This window comes from Myodes glareolus, chromosome 7 (assembly GCF_982192425.1).
Source record: "Myodes glareolus chromosome 7, mMyoGla1.1, whole genome shotgun sequence".
In the NCBI taxonomy this organism is placed as follows: domain Eukaryota; kingdom Metazoa; phylum Chordata; class Mammalia; order Rodentia; family Cricetidae; genus Myodes; species Myodes glareolus.
The window spans coordinates 57895630-57919481 of NC_142032.1; the positions used below are offsets into that span (position 1 = coordinate 57895630).

At 53.3% G+C, this 23852-nt stretch overlaps 2 protein-coding genes across 5 annotated transcripts; one reads left to right on the plus strand and one right to left on the minus strand.

The window, feature by feature from the left end:
* Nucleotides 1-654: 654 nt before the first annotated feature.
* Nucleotides 655-8548, plus strand: Aip (AHR interacting HSP90 co-chaperone). The gene is made up of 6 exons (XM_048458584.3): nucleotides 655-864; nucleotides 4169-4348; nucleotides 6855-7043; nucleotides 7547-7723; nucleotides 7816-7957; nucleotides 8242-8548. The coding sequence occupies exons 1-6, from the start codon at nucleotides 766-768 to the stop codon at nucleotides 8445-8447; spliced, it is 993 nt and encodes a 330-aa protein (XP_048314541.1). The 5' UTR covers nucleotides 655-765; the 3' UTR covers nucleotides 8448-8548.
* Nucleotides 8549-9038: 490 nt separating this feature from the next.
* On the minus strand, nucleotides 9039-23049 carry Pitpnm1 (phosphatidylinositol transfer protein membrane associated 1). 4 transcript variants are annotated; one of them, XM_048458582.3, is made up of 24 exons: nucleotides 22870-23049; nucleotides 21844-21962; nucleotides 20171-20385; nucleotides 19960-20081; nucleotides 19563-19787; nucleotides 17680-18006; nucleotides 17499-17594; nucleotides 17301-17405; nucleotides 16361-16422; nucleotides 16000-16271; nucleotides 14976-15165; nucleotides 14765-14872; nucleotides 14380-14537; nucleotides 14093-14298; nucleotides 13009-13179; nucleotides 12333-12500; nucleotides 12006-12154; nucleotides 11807-11917; nucleotides 11297-11413; nucleotides 11001-11149; nucleotides 10765-10914; nucleotides 10503-10686; nucleotides 10122-10250; nucleotides 9039-9532 (listed from the first exon to the last, which is right to left on the minus strand). In XM_048458582.3, exons 2-24 carry the CDS (start codon nucleotides 21919-21921, stop codon nucleotides 9269-9271), a joined length of 3756 nt encoding a protein of 1251 aa, XP_048314539.3. In that variant the 5' UTR covers nucleotides 21922-21962; nucleotides 22870-23049; the 3' UTR covers nucleotides 9039-9268. The 4 variants fall into 4 exon arrangements, with proteins under 4 accessions (XP_048314539.3, XP_048314540.3, XP_048314537.3 ...); XM_048458583.3 differs by having other exon boundaries at nucleotides 16021-16271; nucleotides 17301-17408; nucleotides 22870-23048; XM_048458580.3 differs by having other exon boundaries at nucleotides 17301-17408; nucleotides 22870-23048.
* Between the last annotated feature and the right edge of the window lie 803 nt (nucleotides 23050-23852).

The following is a 23852-nucleotide window of genomic DNA, read 5'->3' on the forward strand; positions in this document are numbered from 1 at the left end:
GTGCGATCACCCATAGGCCCACCCAACTCCACAAGCTGTTGGGGTTCTCATAGGAATACTGACCTTCAACTCTCTTTGAACGGGTAGGGTTGGAGAGGGGACGGCTAAGCATGTCCAAGCAAGTGGTCTACCACTGAGCTACATCCCAGCCCAGTCCTCTTCCTATTGTTTTTAAGACAGGGTTTTATGTACCCCATGTTCGGCTATGTATAAACAAGGATGCTCCTGAACTCCTGATTCTCTTGCTTGCCACCTTCAAAGCGCTGGGATTTTAAGTGTATGTCACCACACTAGACTTCTTTCCCTTTTTCTGAAGAGTCCAGAATCTTTATAAGTCATAATTTATGCTAAGTACGCAAAATAAACGGGTCAAAAGGGAATACGCGGGTGAATTTGTTTTTCGTTTTTCATTTTCCTAACTGGAATGCCATTAATAGGGCATCTACAACTTAAATGGAATGGCACCCAGCTTCAGTCCCAGTGAAGCCAACAGCACAATTGCTGGGGGAGGTCCCGACCGCGCCCCACTGGCCAATCAAGCCCCGCCCCTAGGCAGATTCGGGTCCCGCCCCCGGCGCCGCGTTAAAGCCGCTGCGTAGAGAGCCAATCGCGGCTCTTTTCTTCATTTCCTCCTTTTTTGGCTTCTGCCCTCAGCCAAAATGGCGCTTGCTCAGAAACTGCCGAGGCTATAGGAGTTGCCGAAGCAGGTCCGGAAGCTACCGAGCGAGTCCGGAAGTTGCCGAAAGAGAGCAACGGGGAAAGAGGATGGCGGATCTCATCGCAAGACTTCGAGAGGACGGGATCCAAAAGCGTGTGATACAGGAGGGCCAAGGAGACTTGCCTGACTTTCAGGATGGCACTAAGGTTCGTGTCCATCATTTCTCCCCTTCCCCCCATCTCTCTTCTGAGGTGCAGTGCGCATGCTAGGCGGGAGGAGGCCGTAGGTGAGAGGTTGCGCATGCCCAGAGAGCAGCCGTCAGTCACCCTACCTCTCGCTTGCCGAGCTCGACGCTGATTGGTCTGGATTTAAGTGGGAGTAAATTCAGATATATCTACCCCGCCCCTTGGCTTTGCTTTAGTACTGCATTGGACAGGGGTGGGTGTCAGTCATCTCAAACTGTTTTGGGGGAGGGTGTGAGTTCAGTAGGACCTGAAGGTTCAAAGTTCACGCAGTTTATGAGTAAAGGGCTTTCTAAAACCATCAAGAACAACTGTCATTATTTAGAAGGGAAGATCGAGGCCCTGGAACTCGAAAACCCAAAGAGTCCCAGAGATCTAGTTTTCCAGATCAAACCCCTGTGTCAACTTTCTGATAGTAGCATCGCGATCTCGTTTATATCCAGGCAGCAAGTTCAGGTGCTTCCTCCCTGAAACACTCCATATCTCTAGGCGTCCCTGCTCTGTTGCTGTCAACTCTAATCACTGTTGTGGGCTGATACCAGTGAAGACAAAAGAATTAAGTGAAAGTCTTCCCCAATGTAACAGCTTTGCTCTGGCAGGAGAGAGCTTCCCCAGCGAACTTGTTACAACTTGGCTCCTGTGTTCCGGAGTGTAGCAACTCTGCTCTGCAAGAGGAAGGTTTCCCCAACTAAAGAGTAACAGCCCTGCTCTGCTCTGTCTCTGACTTTCCCAGAGAAGTTTGTATAACATCTCTGTGCTGCTAGGGGAAGGCTCCTTCAGTGAAAGTGTTACAGCCCTGCTCTGCTCCTATGAAAGGTCTTCACCCAAACCGCATGTAACAGATTTATTGGGAGGGAAGAATCCAGGAGAGTGGCTGCCTCTTCCAGGGTGGAAGAAGAGCAGCAAGCCGAACAGGTGCAGGGCTTATATAGGGGTGGAGTGTGTCCCCCACCCCAACCTCCGAGAAGAGGGATTGGTTAGTTTTCCCTGCTCAGGGATTGGTTAGTTTGGTTGGTCAGGGGCACAGATGACTGATTTCAAGGCCAAACTGTGTTTCTCTCACTGACCATTTTTGGGGCCAGGGTGTATTTCTTTCACTGGCTCTGATTCTAGGGTCAAAGTGTGTTTCTTTGGCACTGGTTTCAGAGTCAATGTGTATTTCTTTAGGTCTAGGTTCAGGGCTAAAGCATTGCTTTCACTGGCTCGGGTCTCAGAACCAGGGTGGGTTTCTTTGGCTGGCCCTTTTACTCTACAGATTCTAGATGGATTAAATAAAATAAAGATAGAGAAATCTGTGAGCAGAGGTACCCAGTAAACAGAAACAGGCAGGGTTAAACCGTTATGAAGGGTTTGGAGGTGGGGGCAATCTACTGCTGGTGAGTTAGCTCAGTGGGTAAAGGACTTGCTGCCAAGACCGCTGAAGACCTGAGTTGGATCCCTAGGGCCCAGATAGTAGATGGTGCATTATGCACATATGTGCCCCCAGTTGAATAAATAAATGTAATTTAAAAATATCAGCAGGGTTAGGGATGTGACTTAGTGGTAGAGTACTTGTGTAAGATGTCGAGGCCTGGGGCTGGAGAGATGGCTCAGAGGTTAAGAGCATTGCCTGCTCTTCCAAAGGTCCTGAGTTCAATTCCCAGCAACCACATGGTGGCTCACAACCATCTGTAATGAGGTCTGGTGCCCTCTTCTGGCCTGCAGGCATACACGTAGACAGAATATTGTATACATAATAAATAAATAAATATTAAAAAAAAAAAAGATGTCGAGGCCTTGGATTTCATACCCAGAAGGAAGGAAAAGGAGAAAAGCCCAACTAGCTGAGCACCATGGTCCATGTGCATAGGTTTATCTCCCACGATGCCAAACAGATACTGCTGATTCAATTTTACTGATGTGGAAACTGACTTCAGAGAGGCGGCACAGCCATGGAACAGTTGAGTGTGGGCTCAGCTAACCATATCCTGTTGAGATTTCCGTGTCAAGCTCCCTCCTGTCTGCCCTCTCTCTAGCCTGATCTTATCTAGAGTCAATGTTTTGAAATGACTCCTTGCCCAGATTCCTCTCATGCGTGGAGGTCTGGCTCTCCTTGCCCCATTGACCTTTATGTTGGAGTGGCACCACAATCTTTTTGTGTGTTTGTTTGGTTTGGTTTGGTTTTTCAAGACAGGTTTTCTCTGTGTAGCTCTGGTTGTCCTGGAACTCTCTGTAGCCCAGGCTGGCATTGAACTCAGAGATCTGCCTGCCTCTACTTCCTGAGTGCTGGGATTAAAGGTGTGCGCCTCCATGCCCAGCTGTGGCACCACAGTCTTAATCTGCTCCATCTGTGCTGTCTCCAGTCGACATCAACTCAGGCAGAGTTGCCTTTATCCCTGGCTCATACCATCCATCTTGCCCCTCCTCCTGTCCTTGTTCCTCTTAAAAGTAACCACATTGCAAATAAGTTGGATTATGTTTCGCTTCTGCCAGGTGCCACCCGGTAAAACTCAATAAAACCGAGTAAAACTCAGGTTCTTACCATATCCTATGTGCTCCTTGGAGTTCATCTCTGCTCATCTCCGGGACTCCACGAGTCTGTACTCAGTGTTCACTCTGTCCTGTGGCACTGGCCTTGCTGCATTTGGACACCTCGCATGTTGCCTCACTGTGTGGCTTTTGTACCTGTTGTTCCTTTGGCCTAGAAAATTCCTACTTGAGTCCCTGTCTAGCTCACTCTTTTCTTTATTCTTTTCAGATCTTTGCTTAAAATTTGCCTCCTTGGAGAGCCCCACCCCCACCACACCCCCAGTTGTTTAACTTTTTTTTTTTGCTCAAAATGCTAAAAAAAAAAAAAGGAAGAAAGAAAATAAGAAAAATCCCCTTCATCTTTCATAGCATAAGCTCTGTCTTACTCTCGTTTCTGTATTCTAGAAAGACAAGGAGAGCTCAGCGGGTCTGTGGCTTCTGTGTGGTTTACTGCTGTTTTGTGTCTTGCACAGAAATGTAGACAGATAGCAGGAGCTCAGCAAGTCCTTGTTGAAAACATGATTGGAAATGGGCTCTTGTCTCAGCCCTGTCACCCGGTAGTCACCCGGTAGCCATGTGCCTGGGCCTCTTACTTCTCTGCCTGTAGCTTAGCTCTCACAAGATGGTGGAATAAAGCCAGGTGCAGAGCTAGCTGGTAGTCCAAGGAGAGCTTCATCCCATGTCCCATCTTTAGAAGCCAGGCTAGATTTGACGTTGCTGAAACTTTGTACCTTTGCCTGATATCCCATGTGGTCCACAGGCCACATTCCACTTTCAGACCCTGCACAGCGATGACGAAGGTGCCGTACTAGATGACAGCCGAACACGTGGCAAGCCCATGGAGCTCATCATTGGCAAGAAGTTCAAGTTGCCTGTGTGGGAGACCATTGTGTGTACCATGCGTGAAGGGGAGATTGCCCAGTTCCTCTGCGATGTCAAGGTATTAGTCTTGGGGTCTGTACATTTGTCTGGCCAAGCCCTGTAGCCCCTGCCCTGGCTTAGCCACTCCAGACTAAGCCGGGAGGTGGTGGCACATGCCTTTAATCACAGCACTTTCTTTAAACTGCCACTAGTCTCCTGACTTGCATCCTGGCTACTATTCCATCTTTTCCTGTGCATGAACCAGCCAGGGAACTCATTCTTAAGTGTAATGACCCATAGGACCCATTTACTCACACTTCTGTGGCTCATGGTCACTAGGATGGAGCATATGTGGCTGTGCACATGTCCCTTTGGAATCTGGTCCCTGCTAATGTCTCATGTGCAACCCCTTGTTCTTCCATTTCATTCTTTTCCTGTAGCCTCACATTTCAAACCCAATACCTGGTCACCATCCCTGGGAAACCTGACTGCTAGGGGTTTCCTTGAGCCTCCTCTGGGTCCTCCAGCCCCATACCTGCATGGTCAGGATCTGGCCTTCTCTCTGGTTGCACCTACACCTGATGGGAACTGGCCTCTCCTTTCTCTTGCTTCCAAATGGAGCCAACCCAGAGCGCTATGTCCAGAAACATCTGCATGTGAATGTCTGCTCATCAGTCCACCATATGCAAAGAGCAGTGGATAGTAGGGGAGTCCGTTATGTGATTTCCACCATCTCTGCATCCTTCCTAAGGGAAGAATTCTAGGTTAAGTCTTCTGTTACCATCTTCCTGGAGTTGTGTTTGTTGTGGTGGGGACTGAAGCCAGGTCATTGCACATGCTAGGCAAGTTATGTTACCTCTGAGCTACATACCCAGCCCCACTCTTTAGAAGCAGGTGTTTGTTTTAGGGTGTGTGTATGCCCTGGACTGACTTGGGAACTCCAGGGATACACCTGTCCCTACCTCCCAGCGTTGGATTTGCAGGCACACTGGGACCCACTCAGCTTTTACATGGGTACTGTGAATCTAAACGCAGATGCTCACGCTTTACCCTTTGAACCATCTCCCCAGACCCCTGATTTTTGTTTTGTTTTGTTATTTTGGACCTCTGTACTACCCAAGATGAACCCCTGGGCTCAAATGGTCCTCCAGCCTCAACTTCCTGAGTAGATGGGATAATAGGTACACCAAAGTACCAGGTAGTTTTGGTTTTTTGACTCTTTGGGGACCCATCACCCAGTTCCCCAATAAATATATGGAGACTTATTCTTACTTATGAGTGCCCGGTCTTAGCTTGGCTTGTTTCTAGCCAACTTTTCTAACTTAAATTATCCCGTTTCTCTTGCCTCTGAACTTTTTACCTTTCTTAATTCTATTTATCTCTCTTTACTTCTTACTCTATGGCTGACTATGTGGCTGAGTGGCTGGCCCCTGGCATCCTCCTCTCCTCCTTTTCTCCCCATCCCCAGCCTAGATTTCTGTTTATTCTCTCTGCCAGGCAGCCCCATCTGTTTCTCTTTCCTGCCTAGCTATTGGCTAGTAAGCTCTTTATTAGACCAATCAGGTGTTTTTAGACAAGGGGAGTAACACAGTTTAACAGAGTTGAAACAAATGCAACATAAAAGAATGCAGCCCGTCTTTGCAGCATGAAATATACCCCAGCATAAATGAATGCGACACATCCTAAACTGATATTCCACAACAAGGTGGCTCCTCCGAGGATCGGTTTTTGTTTTTGGAGACAGGGTCTTTCTCTGTAATCCTGGCTGTCCTGGAATTCACTCTGTAGACCAGGAAGGCCTTGGGTTCGCCTGCCAAGGTGTGTGCCACCACTCCCAGTTCTCCTGGGGATTTGAAGTTGCTGCCCTGCTCTCAGCCCTGAGATGAACCTTGACATGACTAGGAGTGGGGTGGGAGAAGGAAGAGGTGGTGCTGGGAACAGGATGTGGTAATGAGCTTGGCTTGTGGGATGCATCCCTAAGGAGAGAAGGGGGAGGGGACAAAGAGGAGAGACTAATATTGGATTTAGGACAGGAGACAGAAGTGAATTGCGGGTCTGTCTGTTTGCGGGCTGGGCAGGTGCTGGATTTGGTGGCCAGAGATCACGGCAAAGCTGAGGGCTTTACTTAGAAAGTACGCTGAGAGGGTAGAAAGGCACCAGAGGAAGCCGGGCAGTGGTGGTGCACGCCTTTACTCCCAGCACTCAGGAGGTAAAGGCAGCCTGGTCTACAGAGTGAGTTCCAGGATAGCCAGGGTGGCACAGAGAAACCCTGGTTTTTGTTTTTTGTTTTGTTTTTTTGGTTTTCCTGGAACTAGCTTTTAGAGACCAGGCTGGCCTCAAACTAAGAGATCTGCTTGCCTCTGCCTCCCAAGTACTGGGATTAAAGTTGTGCACCACCACCGCTTGGTGAGAAACCCTGTTTTGAAAAACAAAAACAAAGGCACCAGAGGGGAAGACCCTCCTGTTTCTGAGCAGGCGCGGCTGGGGCTCGACCAGTTTTTCTTGTCTGAATGGTGATGGTGAGGCTTCTTTGTGCCCAGTGACCACCTGCACACATTGACAGAGCCTCTGCTGCCCTCCTGCAGCACGTAGTCCTCTACCCACTGGTAGCCAAGAGCCTGCGCAACATCGCTGAGGGCAAAGACCCCCTGGAGGGCCAGCGGCATTGCTGTGGAATCGCTCAGATGCACGAGCATAATTCCCTGGGTCATGCAGACCTGGACGCCCTGCAGCAGAACCCTCAGCCCCTCATCTTCCACATCGAGATGCTGAAGGTAAGGCCCCCTGCTGAGGCTGAAGATGAGCCCTCGGCCTACCTCCCCACTGGCTGCTACACCCTGCTGTCCTGAGTTGGTCTGCTGTGGAAAGGGGAAGGATAGGAAAGCTGTGTGGAAGCTCCTAGGGCCCCACACTTCCCCTCAGACCTCAGTGATCACCTCTCTGGGGAGGACTGACATCCACCTTGACTCTTTCATCCTTTGTCCGTGGGCCCATCTTTTCCTTCACAGCTGGCCATGCTTTGAAGGTACTAGGGGTTTAGGTAGTTCCTTTTGTCTACCTAGGTTATTTTGGAACATAAGCTCTACCAAGGCATGGGTGTTTGCTGTGGTCTTAGTGCCTGATGAGTGTGTGCTGGAGACCAGTGACAAATGACTTGGTTTCCAGCATCTGATGTCAGAGACCCAGCCAGCCTAGGGTTTGCTGCCAGTCAGGTTTGCTGCAGAGGACTCTGAGGTGCCACATGGGCTCTGCCTTGAACTCATCCCTGCCCTGGCAGGTGGAGAGCCCTGGCACATATCAGCAGGACCCATGGGCAATGACAGATGAGGAGAAAGCTAAGGCAGTGCCACTCATCCACCAAGAGGGTAACCGGTTATACCGTGAGGGGCAGGTGAAAGAAGCCGCCGCCAAGTACTATGATGCCATTGCCTGCCTCAAGAACCTGCAGATGAAGGTACACTCCAGAGGCTGTGGGGGTGGGGGGGGATGGGGAGAGCCAGGGCAAGGTCTCAACGTCTCCACTTTCCTTGCCCCCAAACACCCCAGGAGCAGCCCGGGTCACCTGACTGGATCCAGCTGGACCTACAGATCACACCACTGCTACTCAACTACTGCCAGTGCAAGCTGGTGGCTCAGGAGTATTACGAAGTGCTGGACCACTGCTCCTCCATCCTCAACAAGTATGACGGTGAGCTCCAGACCCCGTGGCAGTCCAGAGTGGTCTCTTCTCGGGTCTAGCTCTCAGCCTTGACAATTCCCCATTCTGAGCTCCCCACAAGAGCCTGAGCAGAGCCTCTATCCCAGAAGGGTAAGGGATGTGTCCAGGAAGTATGAGTGGCAAATGGGTGGGGCGGTGTTGGGATGTTCAGAGTAGAGCAAATTGCCCCATGGCGGACCCAGGTGCCAGGAGACAGGCTGGCCAGTCTCCTCTCATGCCTTTTGCCAGCCTTCTGCTTTCTGGTGTCCCTGTAGACAATGTCAAAGCTTACTTCAAACGGGGTAAGGCCCATGCTGCTGTGTGGAACGCCCAGGAAGCCCAAGCTGACTTTGCCAAGGTGTTGGAGCTAGACCCTGCCCTGGCACCCGTGGTAAGCAGAGAACTGCGGGCCCTGGAGACACGCATCCGGCAGAAGGACGAAGAAGACAAAGCTCGCTTCAGAGGCATCTTCTCCCACTGACAGGGCAGTCCGCTCTGCCCCGCCCAGCCCACTGCTGCCACCACCTGTCCACCCCCACTGCCACCTCGCGCTTCTGTGTATATAAAGGCCTTATTTATCTCTCTGGTTTGCAGAGCTAATCTGTCCCAGAGGCTGGTCATCACTGGCTTAGTGGAAGGCAAAAGATCAAGTTCTCATCCTTGTCCCCCACCAGTCTGCTCTAAGGTCTCTGGGAGTGTTTCTTTTTGGCCAGTACTGGGCAGCATCTGGAGCCTCTAGTATTAAGTAGTAGATAACACAGGCCCATATAGGCCACTCTATTCTAGCCTCAGGTCCCATGGTCCCCTGGCTTTGGCTTTTGGAGACAGAGGTTTCCTTGGGGGCAGGGGTGAGAAAGGATGAAGAGTAGAAGTCATAGGATTCTCATAAACTCAAACATTGTCTGAGGTTGGGGGCAGGGGAAGGACTAGGCAGACTATCTAGGAAATAACCTTGGGAAAACAGCCAGGATCATTGAGGAAAGTGCAGTCTCTAGCCTGACCCTCCTTCGTGACCCTGAGCAGGTCCTTGCCCCTTTCAGCACTTCAGTGGCCCAGACAAGTGGGCACTTGGTAAGGTGCAATTGTTTATTTTCATGGGTTCACACACTGGAAAAGCTGCTGGGCCCTAGCCCACTCCCTCCTTCCTTCCCTGGGGGCTAGGTCCCCCCTCCCATGGAAGTAATACTGAGGAGTAGCTATACAGGGTGTGAGGCCAGGGGTCAAAGGTCTGGGCCCCAGTTTCCCACAGTCACCAAGGCCCCTTGAGTATTAATAAATAACCCAGGCCCAGCCACAGCTCGTTCACTCCTCACTGTCCAACTTGAGGCTGATGCTTCGGGTCTTGCCCCTGGCCAGGGTGGTGGGAGGTGTTCCTGGACCCTCACGGTCCACCTGGCTGGGGCCTCTGGAGCGAAGCAGCTGGCTCTGCTTGCGGAGGAAGTCCACGGGGGCAGCCACAGCATAGCTGCTTTTGGCCAGGGCAGCTCTTGGAGGTCCTGAGGGGGGATGGGAGTGGGAGCCTGCCTCCAGCTGGCCCAAGTGGGCCACATAGCCATCTGACAGGAACTGTGGGTAGAAGGAGGCAGGGATGAGGGTATTGCCAACCTTACGCCCATACCCCACCTTCCCTGCTCTCGCTAGGCTCCTGCACAGAATAGGTAGACTGAGTGACAGTGGCGAGTGACAGCATGGCTCAGCCTGGCCAGGAAGCTGCCTCCCAGCAAACAATACCCCCAGACCGTGAGACAGGCACTTGGGCTCTACTCCCAAATCAGCCTCTCTCTCTGGACCTGACTCATCCTTAAGCTGGCATCTTGGGGAAATAACAGCAGTTAGCATTTAGTGAGCACTCGGGCCTCACCCTGAGCCTTTGACCTGCAGTGAATGATGAGACCTTTGTTAGAGTATTGAGTGCTGGCATTATTTGCAACCCACAGCAGAGGCTCAGCAAGGTCAAGCACCTGCCCAAGGCCACAGTAAAAGGATCAGTATCTGAGGTGTTGAGCAGTCACAGCCTCGGTGATCACTTCCAGTGTGTCCACAGCTGTACTTGCTACAGCTGTACTATGACCCCTGTGTCAGGCCTTACACTTGCAGGACTCAGCACAAGTTAGCCTTGGACCTGGAATCTGTTCCCAGCCTTCTCGGGTCTCACCTGGCACTGTGCCTGAAGTTTACGTACAGCACGGCCCACAATGTAGGTCTGGTTTGGAGACAGTCCCAGAGCTGCATACACTGCAACATCTTTTGGGGACCCGTATCCAGCCACGATGTTCAGTTCTACCTGTGTTAAGAAGTCAGTCAGCAGCCCTGCAGGTGGAGCCATAGGGCTGGGGGCATGGCATGCACTCTCCAATTGCTGTTTGGGGGCAGCACTGTTTGTGAGATGGGGGCAAGGTTCCAGTGAACACAGCTCGGTCTCCCCTGTTGGCCCTAAGGACCACAAAGACTTCTTTAGGCCCAAGTTGATAGGAATGGGACCACTGTCGTATGGGATGAGGTGAGGGCAGGCTGGGACCACCCTCAGTCACAGTACCTCTTGCACCAGGCTCTGCAGAAACATAGCTTTCTGCCGCAGTGGGTCATGGGTGAGGCCATCACAAAAGGAGACAACTCCATGGGGGAAGTTGTGTTGCGACAGCCAGGCTACCACACGGTGCTTTTGCATGTCAGGCCGGCCAGTTACATACACAATCAGGTAGCCTGAGTCCTGCCAGTGCCTGTGAGATGGAAGGTACTCAGCTCCATAATCCAGAGTGATGACCAGTCATCGTGGCCAGGAGGGCTGCAGTTCCTACCTGACCACGTCCACAGCGCCAGCGCGCACCTTGGGGTCGCTGCCCATGATGGAGACACTGGCTGTGAAAGAGCCATCAATGCTGAAGACCACGGCCTCGGTGCCTCGGGCAACCACAGTCAGACAGCACTCGGCATAGGTGTGGTCGCCCCTAGGGCCCAGGGAGGCATGGCATGAGTGGAGTGGGGAAGGCTGGCAGGGCGCAGCCCCACCAGAGCCCAAATACCTGCTGCTCACCTGACTACCATGCGCACAGGGTAGACGCCAATGCCCAGCGCACGTTCTGAGGGCACTGGGAAGGTGAGGCGGCCCGAGCTGTTGGTGACCTCGGTGCCAAAGTGGATCCACTTGCCCGACAGGGGCTGTGTCATGACATAGACATCCACCTGGAAGGGGTGGCAAGGGCGATGGAGGCAGAGCTCTGTGCACCGCTCTACAGGGGGGTGAGAACAGAAGCTGGCTGGGCAGGGAGGGGGTTTAGGCCCCGCAGAGCAACGTAGGAAACACCAGGAGCATGGGCATCCGGTCCTGACCTTCTCTCCAGTGAGTGTGACTACATCCAAGGGTCCATACATGAAGCGCCCATTCAGCACCTGGGGACGGCCCTCACATACCACGGTGTCATTTGCCCGATGATTGGAAGTGACATTCTGGTGGGAAAGAGAGGGTAGACTGGGACTGGGTAAGGATGCAATATGGGGAAGGGAGTTGGTGTAGGGATGGACTCGGCCACTCTGAGGGTAGGACGTGAAGGAGGTGGGACTGCTATGGGAGACAATGGAGGAGCATGTCAACATGGCGTCTGGTGGATGTGGTGGGGGAGCCTTCCAACAGAGCTAGGCAGCAGGTGATGTCAAATAGGGTGAGTGAGGACTAACGACCTGGGCTCAGGAGAGGCCGGCAGAGGAACCGGAGGTTTCCAGGGGCAAAGCCAAGGCAAGGAGGATATGAGGCCAGGTGGGATTTAAGTCCTGAGGGTGGGACTTAAGAGAATGCTAAGGAGATGCTTAAGTTGGCTTCTGGCACCAGGGCACGGCACATACCCGGATCTTGACCTGCGTGCGTTTACGCTGCCACTTCTCCCTGGGGAAGGCAGGGCTGTAGATGGATGGCTCCTCATACTCGGTCAACTGTGGCCGCTCCTTCTCTATGACCTGCTCAGGACATCCAGCAGGAAACACTAGCCTTCTTCCATAGTCCTAGGCTTCCTGGCTTCTGACCCACATCCCTGGCTTCACTCACCTGGCGCAGAATGAAGGCCACCACATCGGCTGACTCCCAGTAGCTGGCGTGGAAGAGGTGGGGCAGCGTGACCGTGGGAAAGGCGGTGAGTGCCTCAGGGCAGTACAGCGAATAGTCGATCCGCTTGGTTCCCCACCAGCGTTCCAGGACTACACAGCCATGGTGGGCAGCGTGTCAGGGTGGCCTGCTGCCCACTGCCCATCCACCTGGCCTATGGGGACTCTCCCCTCCCCTCTTTCCATCTAGCTAGGAGAATGTGTGTGTGCTTTATGAAGTGATACCCTTCCAGACAGGCTGATAGTGCAGGCCAGTAGCTGGCCAACTTACTCTTAACCACCTCGCTGGTGGTGCTGGGGGCTGCTGCTGGCTGGGCCGTTTGCTCACTGCCTAATTCATTGCCCTTCCAGAAGGCACCACTGGCCGAGGTGGGCGTGGAGGGCACCATCATCTCCAGCTCTTCCAGGAAGAGGCCCGAGTGAGTCTGCAAAGTATCAGCTGGGGAAAGAGGACCAACCTGAGCAAAGGCTGGGCCAGGCCACCTCCATGTCTCTTCTAGAGGTCCCAGGATAACTCAATTCCTGGGCTGCTATGCTATTGTCTTCCCTTCCAGCCTCTTTGTTTGGCTGAGGCTGAAGATTTTCAGGGGAGAGACAGTGTTGTCTCTGGTTGTACCCAGTAGTACATTCCTATCAGAATGCTTGCCACCCCCAAAACATGCAAACATATACTACATACTCCCCTCTCGTACATGCCCTCCAAGTACACATGGAAGCCAGGGTGCACCCTTACATGGTGCAGCCATGTGTGCTCATGCTAATATCCCTCTGTCTCCTCTTTAGTCACTGGCTCCTACGTTCCCCACATCCAAAAGTCCTAGAGTCCTGACTGCCTGTGTGACAAGGGGAAAAGAGTAGGGGTCCTTGCACTTGGGAGTGGGGGCTACTGCCTGTCTTTTACAGTTTCTGTCTCCCCTTAATTTTGGCTAGGGGAGGAGAAGTTGTACCCAGCAGCAGGGATGAGCCATCTCCTAGGGGAAACTTCTGGTAACGTGGTACAGCCAGGGGGGCGATAGCCTGGAACTTGGGGGCCAGCAGGGGCTCCAGGCGGGAGGCACAGGGGTCAGCAGCATGGAAGAGGTTGTAGATCTGCTCGCAGGCTGGGCGCATCTGAGCCACTGGATACCCAGAAGATAGACAAGGAGAGGGTTTTTGTTTGGTTTTGTTTTTGAGACAGTCTCTCTACATAACCCTGGCTGTCCTGGAGCTCACAATGTAGACCAGGCTGACCTATAACTCAAAACGATCTGCCTGCCTCTGTCTCTTGAATGCTGAGATTAAAGGTGTGTGTTATATGCTACTCCACCCGGCCTCAGAGTGGGAGGTTTAAGCCAGGCATTGCATGGGTCTCCTGGCCAAGCAGTAGTAGAAGCCTTCAGTGACTGCTATGTTTTTGTTTTTTGTTTCTCGAAACAGGGTTTCTCTGAAGCTTTGGAACCTGTCCTGGAACTAGCTCTTATAGACCAGGCTGGCCTCAAACTCACAAGAGATCTGCTTGCCCTTGCCTCCTGAGTGCTGGGATTAAAGGCATGCACCACCACTGCCCAGCCTGCTATGTTTCTTAAATTTCCTTTTAGATTTATTTACTTTATATGTATGAGTGTTTGTCTGCATGTATGTATACCATGTACATGCCTGGAGCTCAGAAAGGCAAGAAAGGGGCATCAGATACTCTGGAACTGAGTTACTACCGATGGTGGCAAGCTGCCATGTGGGTCCTGGGAATTGAACCCAGGTCCTTCGTAAGAGCAACAAGCACTTAACCACTAAATCAACTTCCCAGCCTTGGGAGCCTTTTCTTATATAGAATACCTTTCACTCAAAGAAGTTCCCCCTGATCCACTTTGGGACATAGCCTTGGCATATCCTTGCGGGGCCTTCCACCTCTCCCTTTCTAGCCAGGGTATTACTCTGAAGTGAGGAAGAACAGTAAGAATGTCCCTGCCTCAAGTGAGCCAGAAAGGCTAGCAGAGATGGGGAAGAAGCAAACAGAAGCAGATGAAGGGCATCCCCTTTACCCCAAGGGCTCACCCTCCAAGGCGGGCATCACGGTTTTGCGTAGAGCCAGCACCAGGCCCAACGGGGAGCCAAAGAGGAAGAAGCCTGAGACCTTGAAGTCCAGGCGAGCAGCATTAGTGGGGCCATCAGAAGCCTCAGAACTGGCAGCAGGTGGACAGGAGGCTGTGCTTGCCCGACGGGGCTCCCCGGTGGAGGAGGCTGTGGAGGCTACCTGGAGGCTGCGGAGAAAGGAGAAACTCAGTATTGCTTCTCAAGTTCAGCCTATGCTCAGGGCAAGGGTTATTAGGCAGAAATGTCACCTGTTTTGAGAACCATCAGGCTCAGAACTGGCCATGTCACCAGAAGTACGCTGAGTAGGTAGGGTGGAGGGTTCTGGGCTAGCACGACCTAGTACCTCCACCCCATCTGCCAGTGGGTCTCTTACTGGGCCAACCTCTGGGGATAGCATCTCATTGTTCTAGAAGGAACAAAAGACAGAAGCATCCTTAAGCTTGAGACTATCTGTCCTACTTAATTTGGAAGTGAGAGAGTCTTGGGGTTGGGTTGGGCAGAGTCCCAGAGAGACTCAACTTTGCAGCTGGGGCCCTGCCCACATGCAAAGAGGCCATCCATATTCCAGGGGGGCAGAGACCTAGAAATGGAGACAACCCCCCTCCTGAGGAGGCTGGGTTTGGCCACACTGACCATGCTCCCACGGCGGCTGCTGCCCCGACTCCCTGTGCCTGCACTGGCACTGTGGCAGAGCGCATCAAAGCCCAGGATGCCACCAACACCATCTCCGATCAGCACCACCTGAGTGAGAAGGTGGGACAACTGAGAGGCTTTGTCACCACCCAGATGGGACCACAGCTACAGGGGTACTGAATGCTTCCTGGGAGCGTGTCTAACCCCTGACCTGCCCGCAGAAACCTGTGCCCTCCGATGAGCGCAGGAAGGCTGCATAGGCCTGGTTGGTGCGAGCGATGACAGTGGCCACAGCACCCTGGTAGCGGGCAGATGAGGTGGCCAGCAGTGGCAGGGCAGCCAGCGGAATGTGGTCCTGGGAGCGGGACAGGCTATCACCATCATGGCTGTAGGGGCTCAGGCTGCAGGAGGAGAAGGTGTGGTGGGTGGGTAAGGGCCTTCAGTTTAACCACTGCCACCAACTCCCCTGGGCCTGCTAGCAAGCGTCTTTTGTGGGGTGTTAGACCTGAGAGTCATTTGAGGTGGCATCACTGGTCAGGTCTTTTCCTATCCAGGCATGATGGTGTACCCTGTGACCCCAACACTCTGGAGCAGGGGTCTCAACACTCCTAACCCTGAGACTCTTTAATAAAGTTCATCTTGTGGTGACCCCCAACCATAAAATTATTTTTGTCATTAATTCATAATAATTCAGCTACCATTATGAATTGAAAATATTAGTGTTTGCTGATGGTCTTTTGGGGGTTGCAGCCCACGAGTTGAGAACCACTGCTCTGAAGGCTGAACTAGGAAGAGTCTCACAAGTTGAGGCCAACCTCAGCCACAGTAAGTTCTAAGCCAGCCTGGGCTGGAGGGAAACTGGTCTCAGAAAAGCAAAGCCAGGGGCTAGAACATTGTCTCAGCAGTTAAGAGCACTGACTGCTCTTCCAGAGGACCTGGGCTCGATTCCCAGTACCCACATGGCAGCTCACAACTATTTGTAACTCCAGTCCCAGGGGATCCGATATCCTCTTCTGGCCTCTGGACACTAAGCACATATGTGGGACACAGAAGACAAAGCACCCCCACACATAAACTAGCAATAAAATCAAAATCAAACAAACCAATATAGAACTAGTCCATTCATGACCAGGATTGATTCCGGAATGTGATTCCTCTCCCACCCCCAGGACCTCCCTGATCTTGGGAGCGCCCCCATAGATGACTTCCCCTTGGGGACCCTGTGTGTGCTCCACCCTTCCACTCCTGGCCAGTACTTGGAGACGAGGGCATAGGCAGCTGCACAGATGGGTGGGCAGGGCACCAGCCGCAGCGCCACATGACCCAGGGCCTCGGGGAAATGGACTCGGGTGACAGCCTCGAAGGCTGCGCTCAGTGTTTGCACATCAGCCTGTTTGGAGCTGGTGTCTCCGGGGCCAGAGTCCAGGATGCTGCCGCTGTGAAGGATGAGGAAGAGGGCATGCACAGAGCATGCTTCAACCCCCAGGTCCCCTGCTCCATCCAGGCCCTGAGGGACACAATGAAGTATGAGGCATCAGATCAGTGGTCAGTCAGCAAGCGAGCAGAGCATGGACTAGGGTAGCTGAACATACTTGCCTCTGAGTCCCTGGGAGCTCGGGCCCCATCTTCAATGCCTTTGGTAGCCATAATTACAGGATCTAAGGGAAAGGGGAGCCAATGAGGGGACCAGAGGCCACTAGGATCAGGATGACTGCCTGATGCTCCCTATCTTACTCTTACCCAAACCTGCAGGCCACTTTACATTCCAGGCTTTTCCTCATGCTAGCCCTGGGGTGTTGCCACAAAGTGTTTGGCAAATTTCTCATCCTGACCCATATGACATAGTAAATCACAGGACTGGGGACTTAGCTCAGTGGTAGAGCACTTGCCTAGGAAGCAAAAGGGCTTAGGATCCTACCTCCAAATAAAATCACAGAAGATCAACAAAACATATCAGCAACCATCTCAAGGAAACCACATAGCAATCACAAGCCACAAAGGGCTATTTATACTGAAATGAATTAAAATGCAATATAAGAGCCGGGTAGTGGTGGCACACAGAGGCAGGCAAATCTCTGAGTTTGAGGAAAGCCTGGTTTACAGAGTGAGTTCCAGGACAGTCAAGGCTACACAAAGAAACCATGTCAAAAAACAAATAAAAACCAAAAAAAAAAAAACAACAAACAACCCAAAAAAAAACAAAACAAAACCCAAAATCCATTTTTAAGTCACACAGTGCTAGTGGTTATGTGAGTGGCTCAGACCTAGAACATTTCCACGGTCTCAGCTCTGTTGGGCAGCATTGGTTCAATCCTTTAAACCCAGTGTAGACATTGAACCCAATAGAAAGTCTTCCTCTATACCCAGGGAGTGCTTCCCTGGCACCACCAGGCCTGCTGCATTTCTCTCATCCAGCATCCCATCCTCTATCCCTCCATTTGTCATCTCAATACTGATAACTCCCCAGACTGACACCCCTCGGGCCCCATTCACTCAGGACTGCGCTGCACACAGGGTGCTGAGGCAGGGTCTTTACCTGGTGCCCCCTCTACCTCAGTTGGGGAGGCAAAGGCATCGATAAAATCATTGGAGTTCCACTTGGTCATCTCCTTGGGGAAGACCTCATCACTGTCTGAGAAGCCTTCTGAGGGGACAAGGGGTTGTGTCATGGGATGGGGTGTCTTAAGAACTCTCCAATACTCCCACCCTCCACAAATATGGCTTTTCTGCTGACCGTGGGCATCAAAGAATTCTTCCTCGGAGCTGTTCTCAGAGTCTCGGGCAATGTTCTGCATGCGCCACTCAGACAAGCTCTGTGGAGACACACCACCTGCAGGACCACCTGGGCTTCAGCTAGGAGACCAGGAGGGGTGAGTGGCTCCTTCCCATCCCCAGATCCGGAACCCCAGTCTCACCTCCGTGTTGAGATGAGTAGGAAGAACGGGAGGATGAGGACCACTGCTTCCCAAAGCTGGCATCTGGTGAGGCATCAGGGCCAGGAGGGGCCTCAGGCCCATCAGGAGTGCCAGCACCGCTGGTCCCAGGTCGGGCCTCAGTGCTGGGTTTCCCAGGGCTCTGGGTCTCTGGCCCCTCACTGCCAGTGTTGCACTTGGCCATGCGCTGAGCTAGCATGCGTGCAGTCTCCTCCTCCAGAGCCCGGATGTCAGCCATGCTCAGTTCTATCCACTCATCCTGCCAACACCAGGCCTGGCGGTGGGCCCGAAGCATCACCCTGCGCAGACCTGCAGATGCCCCAGGCATCAGAACCATGCCTCCCACCACTATTTCCCTGCCCTTGCAGCCACATGCCACATGCCCAGTCCTCAAGGTTAGGTAATATGACTCCCTTAGGCAAACCACCCTCCACATAGTAGAGGAGGGTCTGTGCATTTGTTTCCCTGCCTTTTTTTTTTTTGTTTTGTTTTGGTTTTTCAAGACAGGGTTTCTTTGTAGCTTTGGTGCCTGTCCTGGAACTAGCTCCTGTAGACCAGGCTGGCCTTGAACTCACAAAGATCCGCCTCCGGAGTGCTGGGATTAAAGGCGTGCGCCACCACTGCCCGGCTTCCCTGCCCTTTCTTGTCTATTTCTTTAAACAGTCGGAGCACTGACCCCTTCACTTTAGCAGACAGGACCAAGGCTTGTGGCTGGCTTTCAGCAGCTTCCTGCTGACTTCTGCTGAGGAGCTAACAGTTAATTAAGGTGTTAACAGTTAATGAAATTGTCATGGTTAATGAAAGTGTTAGTAGTTAATGGAAATTTTGGCAATCCTCAAAGGGTGGAGCAAAAGACAATACTCATTCTGGGATATTTTCATCTTAAGGAGAAAAATAAAGTTAAGAGACTCGAAAGAATCTAGGAAGTAAAGTAATAATGGTTGAATTACAAACCTCTGGAAGGAGATGCATTAGTATCCTAATAGAAGTTGTATGTTGGTAATTCTCATTTTCTTATTTGTGCTTTCTGGTCTTTTCCAAGTGCATTACAGGGAGTCTGAATCACTCTCTAAAATCAGTGCCCTTGTCTGCCGAATGGGAACGGCAGTAGCCCCTGTCTTATGGGGATATCATGGGTGTCAATGGAGGCGCTGCAGTAAAAGTGACTTTCAAGGATCTAGTATATGCTGTCCACTCAGGCACTGGCTGTCACTATCTTCACTTCTTTCTCACGTCAGAAAACAACATGAAGGTGCTGAGACGGCTCACAGCTTGCTGGGACAGCCACAGGGGGTCAGCAGTGGATGAAGTAGAACCCAGGCTATAGAACTCTAGCACCTGGGGGTTTCTCAGACCTGACAAGTTAGTGGGGCTGGGTAGCAGCTCTGGTGGGGTGGGGGTCGGTTCAGAAGAGGCTTAAAACTGAGTCTTCAACATCAGGGTCATAGTTGTGACCCTGGGTGCTGGGGAAAGGAGGGCACCCTGAGGAAAACGGTCCTGGAATTAAGTGCTTCCTAGCATGCATCCCTGAGCAAACTCTGTGAGGGCTGGTGAGCCTCCTGAGAGCCATTTGGCATTCCCAAACTCAAAACGTCACAAAGGCCACTACATCTTTGAGGACCAGAGGTAACATGGGCCTCGGAGATCATGCTGCCAGCTTCTTGCCCCCTAATTCTTTCAGGTACTTCAAAGCAGGCTCCCTTGACTCTTACACAGGCTACACTATGCTCCTGCCCCCTCCCCTGCCTGTGTTCTACCCTAGATGGAAACGATGGCTTCATGTTGCCATGTCCCCAGTGGATGAGAGCATTCTCGGTTCCAAACAGGCCTAGTGCATGCTGGGTATTCCTCATCTGGATGCTCACCGACATCATGGATGAACTGCTCAATCTTGGCCTGCATGCCCCAGTAGCGGAACTCAACCTTGCACAGCTTATAGGCACACATGAGAGGTCCTGTCTGGGCCGCTGTCCGTGCCCAGTCATCCGCCAGTGGCCCTCGGCCGGTCTTGACTGAGCGGTACAGCCGGGGGTCCTCTTCTGCTTTGTACTCTCCGGGGGCCACAGCATCCCGCACGATGTCAATGGTGTCTGAGGAGGTTTCAGCCAGCACTAAGTAAATCAAGCCCCTCGTTTCTAATCTCTACCCTCACCCCAAGGGTTAGGAGAAAAGCCTTTCAGAGACAGGAAGATGAGTTAGAAATAGGGGTTTTCGGAGACTGCCCACCAGGGAACAGCAGCAGGGGTCCCTAGAAGACCTCACCCAGGATTCTCTGTCTCCTCTCAGCCCCACTCAGGTTGAAGACGTTAGGCTGCTGCCCTCCATCAGGCAGGTAGTAGGTCTCTATCTCAATGGAGAACTTCTCTACAAAGGGGCAGGTGTACCTGGCAGAGGGCAGAAGGAAAGTCAGTGCTGTGCCCACAAGCACCATTTCCTTAACAGTCCTGAGCCTGTGCCCACCCCACACACTCACCGTGTTCGGGTGTAGGGGTAAGCATTCCAGGATTCCTCTTCTACCTGCAGAGCAGCCTTGGGCAGCAGTGCCCGGAACCAGCCTGGGATGTGGGAGCCCACGTGGTACACCTTGTGTGTGTACTGTCCGCTGCCCCCGGGCCCGTCTGTGTAGGGCCGGTTGGCCAAGATCTCCACACCGCTCCCCTCACCGCTAGACTCCTCCCGGCTCTTTTTCTGCAGCCCAGGACAGAGAATGGGGAACTCAGACCCTAGCTTAAATCCTGGGGTCCTCAGCTTGGTTCTAGTTCTTTGCATAGCCTTCTTTTTTTTTAAAAAAAAAAAAAAGGCTTGTTCATTTTATTCTGAGTGTACGAGCATTTGCCAGCCTGTATTTATGTGCAGCACATGCATGTCTGGTGCCCAAAAAGGACACTGGATTCCAGGATTTGAAGTTGCAGTTGATTGTAAGTTGCCATATGGGTGCTGGGAGCAAAATCCAGGTCCTTTTCAAGAGCGCAAGTGCTCTTATCTCTGCAGCCTGCATGGTCTTTTCAGGTCCCTGCAACTTCCTGGGGTTGAGATCATAGGTTCTGCCCACTTCCCATAGGGCTCTGCAACCTTGCACTTGATCTGGTCATTAATTGTTGGGGATGGAGAACTGGGATTTGTTGACAAACAGAACCTTCACCTGCCACAACTTAACAAAGGGAAACAGGAAAACAGGAAGGAAGCGCTCTGAGAAAGGAAGGCAGGACCAAGAGTAAAGAGCAGGGAACTGAATGTGAGAAGATGGGTCACGGGAGATCTGACCGAGAGGACATGACCACAGCTGGAACATTGTTTGTCTGTGTGTGTGTGTGTGTGTGTGTGTGTGTGTGTGTGTGTGTGTGCACAGGGTGGGAGGCTAAAGCAGAAAAGTCTGTGCACGCTCGGTAGTAGAACGTGACGAATATGCTCAGGAGTAGCAACAAAACCACCTCTCAGACTTGACTTGCCCCCTTCCCTTTGGGACCTTATTCCCAGCTCCTGTGACATCCTTCGTAGCTGTCCTTTGATAGCTCTGTCAACCCCACCGAGGAGGGCTGTGGCCTTCTCTACTCCTAGACTCATACTCTATAGGTCTGGGAAACAGACCTGGCCCAGATCACCTGAAGTCCTGATAGCTTGCCTTGATCCAGTATCTTTCTCACAGCCCAAGGAAGATGCCCTTCCTCACCATCTAGTCCCTGCTTGCCCTGTCCCTGCCACAGTTTGGGGGCCTGATCGCCATGCCACCTTTCTGATTTCCTGGGAATGCTAGAATTCTACACTTCTTCCTGGAACCCCTTCCCGCTTAAGCTACCTACCACCTAGCCTCCCTGGCTCTCCAGTCTCCTCATAGACTGCTTTCCCTTCCCCCACGGGATTACAGATTCTTAGGATTAAAGGAGACCATATGTAGGCTGTGCGGGCTGGGCATTTAATGGATGGAAAGCACCCGTTGGCCTTTCCTGCCCTTCTGCCCCTCTGCCCCTCCCTTCCGCTTTAATATATCCAAAGGATGTCTGTTTTCTTCTTCTGGGCGACAGAACCCACTAACGGAACTGGTGTGTGTGTTGGGGGGGGGGGGGGGAGGAGATCCAGCGGAACTATCCCCCTGAGGCCTGCGAATTCTTGCTTCACTCCACCAGTACAGCCCTCCCGCGTTCTCACCTGGATCATGTAGAGCTGGGCCACCTGGTACTCGTCCAAGCTCATGGGCAGCAGGATGTGGTACTCCTTGATAAGCATCCTGAAGATGCTCCGCTGACCGCGTGCGGCCTCCTCTCCTCCTAGCGCAGGGTACCGCGCGCCCGTCAGTGCAGGGTGGAGGTGCGCGGTCCCGAGCCCTGCACGCCCGCGGAGGGGCTCAGGTCGCGGAACCCCATGCCCGGGCCCACCGCGGGGGAGGCAGAGGCGAACCCAGTGTTGCCTCCCGTGCCGCTGGAGCCCGGAGCAGCAACGAGGCTCAGAGCTGACCTCTTTTCCACGCAGCCCCCGCCCCCCGCCCGCCTGTCGTCATGGCAACCGCGCACTGACGCGGGCCCCCCAGAGCGGCGGACGCGGGCCGACACGCCGCAAGGCCAGCCTCGCGTCTCCACCGCGGCTCCGTCCAGCGCCCTCCCCAGCCAGCATCCACGAGCCGCGCCCGCCTTCCAAGACCAGAACCTTAGGGACCCGCCCCCTTCACTTCATCCCCCGAAGTCGGTGGGGTTCCATGTACCCCACTCCCAGAAATCCACTTAAACCCCTGTAACCCCAAGGTGTCTCTCAGGGAGCGGCCCCCATGTGCCTCTGCCAATGTTAACTTAACCTTTCGGTGCCAGATAAACCCCTCTACGCCCCCCAAACCTGCCTTCACCACCCTAGTGGATACCCGGGTCCTGAACTGTACCCTCGGTCCGCGCCGGCTCTCCACTCGTCCTTGCAGCTACCCATCATCCTCCCACGAGGTTGCCCATTCCGGGCTGGTGCAGGAACGGTCCACTGGTATCCCTCCGGCCTCGATCCTGGGAGGCCCACTCAACCCACCTGCGTCCCGGTCCGGCGCCACAGTTCCGCTGCAGACACCCCTCCTACCCCCCCCACCTCACCCAGCGGGCGGGCGGACGAGAGGCCCTTGTCCCCACTTCCCCCTGCTAGGCGTCCCAGTCTCCAGGCGCGCTCTTGACCCGCCCGCTCACCGACGTCCCCTCTCACCTCTAGCTTCTGGCGGGCGCCCCTCACCCGGCCCGGGCAGGGGCGACCGGCCCCAAAGTGGGAGTCCGTTGCGCCCCCAGCCCCGGCCTCGGATTCCAAATGGAGCCCGACCCTCTGGAGGCGCAGAGCCGGCCCATAGCCCCGACCTTTTTCCCGGTCTGCCCGCCGGCGCCCCTGCTGTCCCTCCCCGCCGCGTCACTGCGGCCGCCCCGCCCCCTTCCTGGGCCCGGCAGGCCCTCCCCACCCCGGCAGGGTCGGGGCAGCCCCGCCCGCGGCGCGGCAGAGCAGGCCCCTGTCTTCCTTCCCCGAGAGGTAGATGAGGAAGAAGCCAGTACTCAAATGTCACAGTCCTTTACTTCTGTGCTGTCTGGACACCCAAAGGATTCTCGGTTTCATTTCCCACCCTGGCTGGGCAGCCCTCCTGTGTGTGTTGAAGAGGTGGAATTTGACATGAACGGGTCCCAGGGTAGAGGAAACGCTGCACCCCAAAGTTAGCAAAAAACTTGTCGCTCTCACTTGCTTCTGCCTAGGGTTGGGATTTCAGGGTCACTCAGCTACATACCCAGGTAGAGGCCTCTGTCACTACAATTCGCTTGGCCATCCCCTTAATGGAAACCAAGTCCTCCACTACTTATGGCTGCTAGGTTCTCAAATTTGGCCACCCATCTGAGCTGCCCGACTCTGCACAAAGGCCAAGACACCGAGTCTAGCTCATGGAGCCACACCCAACCTGGTGGAAGTTGTCGGGACAGTGGACAGCAGCATCAAGCCAAGGTGCTGGGGGAAGGGAACATCTAACTGCCTCCCCGAGGACGTAAGAGGCCTGGTGTAGTTCATGCCTTCCAAGGACAATTTAGAATGGAGGGTAGTGTAGGGGCATCAGGGCATTCAAGAGAAAGGCTTAAGTGAACTGGTATTTTCACCCGGCCAGGCACGCCTGCCAATCCAGAGGAAGAGCCCTCCAGGCTGTGGCTGCCCCACGG